At 26.0% G+C, this 6,000-nt stretch overlaps 2 protein-coding genes across 2 annotated transcripts in view; both read right to left on the bottom strand.

Annotated features, from left to right (window-relative positions):
* LOC111635937 overlaps positions 1-659 on the bottom strand; it is an 8,871-nt gene extending 8,212 nt beyond the window's left edge. Inside the window, exon 1 of the mRNA XM_023381078.1 lies at positions 491-659. Coding sequence (XP_023236846.1) covers positions 491-625 — 135 coding nt within the window. The 5' untranslated portion in view covers positions 626-659. The remainder of the gene's footprint in view (positions 1-490) is intronic.
* A 111-nt stretch (positions 660-770) lies between these two features.
* Positions 771-6,000, bottom strand: part of LOC111635934 (SMC5-SMC6 complex localization factor protein 1-like) — an 87,054-nt gene continuing 81,824 nt past the window's right edge. Inside the window, exons 8-10 of the mRNA XM_023381074.1 lie at positions 3,688-3,848; positions 1,679-1,801; positions 771-921 (exon numbers count right to left, since the gene is read on the bottom strand). Coding sequence (XP_023236842.1) covers positions 771-921; positions 1,679-1,801; positions 3,688-3,848 — 435 coding nt within the window. The remainder of the gene's footprint in view (positions 922-1,678; positions 1,802-3,687; positions 3,849-6,000) is intronic.

Below are 6,000 nucleotides of genomic sequence, written 5' to 3'. Positions count from 1 at the left end.
GACAATCGTGAAAAATAAAGACATTATTAAATCTGCTAATGTTGCGAAAGGGGTTAAATCAATTTCTAAACAGAGATCAAAGACATTAGATCATGTTGAGAAATTGTTTTTGCTTTGGATAACTGAAAAACAGTGTGCTGGAGACACTGTATCAGAAGCAATTATTTGCGAGACAGCTAAAAAGATACATGCTGATCTCATGAAAAATCAAGCAGGAACTAGCCAGGAAAGCGAGGTGTTTAAAGCCAGCCATTTTTTTTACATGAGAACGGATTAATCATTTTTACATTACTTCTTATGGGAAAGGTTGGTTTGGTATAAGTCCAAACATCAGAAATGGATTAAGGTCATATACCGAGGTTCCACTGTATTATTAAAGTTTATTTAAAATGAATACTAGAACAGCTATCGCATTACATTTCTTTACAATAAAAAATTAAACTGAAATTAATATTAACAAATAGTTCAAATACATATGATGCTTTCTTACTTTTTCTTTTTCACACATTCTGCTTGATAGCAACTTAACAAGTAATGAAAATAATCCATTGCAATTATGATTTACAGCACCCACTTCAGCTCTTGGCCAAAAAATATTAACAATCAATGGAGAAGTACAATGCATTCTTATATCTTTGGGAGGACAAGATGAACTAAATAATAAATACAAATATTTATTTACATTTAACCCCTCTACAACCTCTCAAATTTTTTACATCCTGTATATAAAGATACAGAATACAGATCTTACAGGCAACCTTAAAGTCATCCTATCTCNTGCTTGATAGCAACTTAACAAGTAATGAAAATAATCCATTGCAATTATGATTTACAGCACCCACTTCAGCTCTTGGCCAAAAAATATTAACAATCAATGGAGAAGTACAATGCATTCTTATATCTTTGGGAGGACAAGATGAACTAAATAATAAATACAAATATTTATTTACAGAATTATATATAATAACAAATGAATTTTTAATATATTATTAGAGATTTAATATTACTAAATTTTATTCAGAAATTAAATTCTGAAATTTTATTTTAATTTTATTAAGTAATTAAAACAATATAGTAAATGCACTTTTAGAAAAAGACGCTTGTTACTTAGATTAAAAGTATGTTTATCTTCAAAAAAATTATGTCAAAGCATATTTAAATAGATACAGAAATAGTTTCAAAATAAACTATTTTCAAAAATTATGTATTATTTTAAATTTTATTTCAAAAAGAATTCTAAAGTTAAAATTACACAAGAAAACACTTTATTTGTATATTATTTACACTAAATGGTAAATTTGATTTTTTGTTCATCTGTATACACACAAACCTCAGAAATTACTTTATTTAATAATAAATGATATTTAAAAATTGAATGTATTTATAAATATGGAAAAAACCTAATAAGAATTTGAGCTTATTTACAAGCCTGTTTTAAGCAATAATATATTTAAACCCTGAAAATAAACATGAAAAATCTATTTTAGGCTATGTATCTGGTGATTAATTTATGGTTTTAATAACATTGTTAGTTTTAAACATTTAATTGTATTAAATTTTCAACAACAGTGAAATTTTTAAATTACTTTAGCAGTATTAGGATTTGAACACAAATGTTTTAAGATTATAATTTAAATACACTATCTAAAATATTAATTATAAGAAATAATTTTATTACCTTTTTAAAAAATTCTGCATATCTTCTTCTAAAACACTCAAAATAAAATTAAACAACAACTGATTATTTTTCACAGATTGAGGAATCACTGCGAAATCATTTGTTGTTGTTAAAATGCTCCCACTATTTATAATAATAAAAGTTTGTCACAAAAATATATAAATTATAAATTCATTTTTAAAGAATGTAAGAATAAGAATTATAATAAATCATTATTATTGAAATATGGAGATATGATATATATTTATTTTGTAATGATATATATATAATTACAATTCTCTTATTTTATATATATATATATAATAAGAGAATTGTAATGAGGCATCTTACATAAATTACAGATACAAAGTTAAATACTGTTTTTCAAAAGTTATTAAAAAAAACTTATACAGTCAAACCTTGGTTTTGAACACCTTGCTTTTTGAACAAAATTTTGAATGTCATATTTGCCCTGGTTGCTGAACAAGCTACTTAGCAAAAGTCTGCTACAGATTAAAGTGACACAGACTGTCAACTCCACATAGTTCCTGCATTAAAGAAAGTCGATGGCCCAACCAATCAATAATGGGACTACCAATTCATAAGTTAGTAGCATCAAGATTGCCTTGAATCATTAGATGTCACAACACACACCATCAATTATTCAAATTAGATTTCAATGCAAATACGGGTAAGATACTACTATTATTTTTCAGTTCACATTGTAATTGAATTTAAATCAAATTAATTAATGTCAAAACTGCATTAATTGACATTTGTGTAATATGAATAATATCCATGAATCTGTGTTTAAAGGTGCTTAACTCAAATTAAATAACAAAAATTTATTAACATTATTATATATTATAATAATAATATTTAATTTAATATTTATTAATACCAGGTAGCCAGTTAATTAAACCTAAAAATAATAAAATAATAATAACTTAGGTTTTTACACTAAAATTAGAATTAAAATCAAAATTAGTTAATTAATTTAAAATTTGAATCAAAGCTATTGAAATATAATATTTCAGAAAGTGTAGATGAAGTACTTTGTTGTTGGTCTTGATTGATTTGGTTATATTTTATAAACAATGTTGAGTCTATTTATAGCACTTTTTTTAAAGTGGTGGTTTTGGTTTCTGTTGGCAGTGATGGAACATTTTGCTTTTAATATGTATATAAAATGGATGTAGAGATATATAATATTATATTGTATTTGTACACACTTTTATGCATGAAATACAGCTAAAAAGATAAAAAAGACTATTTTGAGAGTCAGGAACAGATTAATCCATTTTATATTGTTTATGGGAAAATTTGTTTTGGTTTGAGAACAAATCAGTCTTCCAACAACTTTTAGCAACAAATTAAGTTCAAAACCTAAAGTTTGATTATATTGGTTTATAATATTAACATGTCTTTTACAAATCATTAAATGCACTTCTTTATTAAATATTTTAAATAGCATTAAAAATTAAAGTTTTTAATGCTATTTTAGTACCATCTTTCATTTAGCTATTTAAATCCATTTCTAAATTACAGAAGATAAACTAGAAAAATCTCTCAAAATATCTATTAGTGGAATGCACAATAAACCAATAGTTAAGAAAAGATATAATGAATTGAGAAATAATTAATATATTAATCTTTTTGCTATTATTATAACCTTTTATTATTTGAATTCCAGCAATAATAAATTAATATTCAATTATTTATTTATATTTATAAATTTAGTATCTTAAAAAGTGAATTTTACAATGATGAATTTAACATTTTACATATAAATTTTATAAATAAAAGTATTTGAGTATATACTGTAGCAAAATTATATTCAGCTAAGCTTGAAAATGACATATTATCCGTAAATTACTTAAATACTGATTACTGCATATATGCACCATTGTCACACAAAGGTTTTAAGCCAGTTTATGTATATGCAAATGGCACAGAATTAATAATTCTGCTATTATAATTTTAGTAATATGAAATAATTTTTATTTTGCATTTAAAATTAATAAACTCACTCAATGACTTCTTCCAAAGAATTCCAAGCTGAATTTTCATTCTCATAAAATAATGCTTTCATGTAATATTGTCTACTGTTTTTATTAATTGGAGGATGAAGACATAAAACTTCACAAAGAAATGAATAAGCTTTATTTGCAAGGTGTGGATCTTCAGCTTTCTATATTAAATAAAAATAATATATTTTAATATTAATATTATGAGCAGTTATTTTAAAAAGTTAAAAAAGTGTTAATTTTTAAAAGTAGATTATTACAAAATTTCTTTTTATATTAATAGTTACATATAAATGTAAATAAATAATAACAACAATCAGTATCAGCTGAGCATGAATGTCATATTAAAGTATATATTATAATATATATATATAATANTTAACTAATATGATTATTAAAAGAATAATAAATATAACCATACAAAGATAAAACAAAATCATGAATATGAAAAATAGTACATATTGTTTGTATTGTTTTCCATAAAATGTATTTATCATCATTGAGAAGTTAGTGTGGAAGGCATCCTAAATGATCTACATCTTTTGATTCTGATGAAACTGAATAAATAGTCAATAAGTTGCCAAGTGTTGATATATGTCACCTTAGTGTGTCTGCAAAGAAACAGATCTACATCTTTTTAAGTTCTGAAATCACTAAATAATTCAGTAACAGTTTTGGCCAAGACCAAGTATAGTGTATATGACAGGGATGGGCAAGCAAGAGTTCAGTGGGAGTCGAAATGTAGGTTTTGCAAATTGCATGGGAGCCGCAGTTCTGTACCATGATTTTATTACATAATATAAATATAATATAAAACAAATATTGAATTTTTTTAATAAACATATTTTCACAAAACTGTGGAAATAAAATTGTAAAAATAATAATAAAAAGCAGAAATTAACACTTTCAGCAAGAGCTGCATGTAACTCAATAAGAGCAGCATTTTCCCATGACTGGTATATGATGATGTAAGATCATGTGACTGTCCTATGATCTCACTTCATCATATATCAAAACAAAGCATTTAGTTTTTAATGTATTTGAAAAGGGCTCTTAACTGCATGGAGCAAATAGAAGGGAGTTACACATGTGGATGCATAAACTCAGGATGAAAGACTCATTTTTATGTTGTAAAAGCTATTTATTAACAATTTTTTTTCCTCATAAAAGTCCATGAGTCAACTAGTGTCCCTAAAAACAATCAAAACTTCACTTGATTAGAGATGTTACAGTATCTGGGATCCATGATTTGAAAATAACTGTCAAGCCTAGTCAAAGAGAAGTACACACAAAGTCCTACAGAGGGTGAAGGAAATTAGTAGTGAAGAAAATACAACAGCGGAATAGGAATAAATCAAAAGTTCATGGCATTGAAGGAAATTAGCAGCAATGACAATTAGATAAAAAGATGATAGCAAGCATGGAAGCTCTTTTGTAACTGGACAAAAGGAGCACCCCCATGTTTTTCAGACCCCAATCTCACATTCAGATTGTTCTCAAATTGTCCTCCTGAAGACCCAATTGGTCTCTCACCTGTTTCTAGAGGAAATAAGAGACCTCCTCAGGTCATGAGAAGTCCAACATTGGCATTTAAATGCTGAATTCAATCCCAATTGAAATGATCGTTGATCTTAAGATCATCTTTGTCTTAAGTTAAATGGTGTGTATACTTTTTTCAGACAATTATTCAATTGTACAGTTTGAAGTTGCTCATAAATTCAAACTTGAGAAATAAAGTTTAATAAAAATCTATTTTTCTTTCTACAAAGTTATTATGGGAGGAGTGTAAAGGTAAAAATTCATTGTGAGGTCCTGGACAACAGAACCTCAAAACTAATTATTAATATCTTTCTCTTATTCATAACAGATAATTTAAGTTCATCAAATAATATTCTAGATTTCTTTTTTAAATTTTCCAAAAAATGTATAAATAATTCAAAGCTTAATTTTCAACAGAGTAGTTAAACTACTCAATTGTAAATAAAACTAGACTTACTTAAAAATACAAACAGATTATATATATATAGATACATACACATGTAGACTGAAAGTCACTTGGTGCTAAATCAGGGCTATATGCTAGATCAGTGTTTTTCAACCTTCTTGAATACGCGACCCCTTTACAAGTTAAAAAATTCTGGCGACCCCCCTGGGCCACATTTAAACTATATCAGTGATTTTAAAAACTACGTATTTAATTTTCTTTCTTTAAATATCAATTGAAAAACCAATTGTACTGTAAAATAAACAGGCACAGCCTTCTCACTGAAATTCTAGTTTTTTTTATTGTAGTGTAGGACCTATAAACACTTGTCT

This window comes from Centruroides sculpturatus, unplaced genomic scaffold (assembly GCF_000671375.1).
Source record: "Centruroides sculpturatus isolate CEXI.00-Female unplaced genomic scaffold, Cexi_2.0 scaffold793, whole genome shotgun sequence".
Taxonomy (NCBI): Eukaryota; Metazoa; Arthropoda; class Arachnida; order Scorpiones; family Buthidae; genus Centruroides; species Centruroides sculpturatus.
This window is presented reverse-complemented; position numbering and strand designations above follow the sequence as displayed.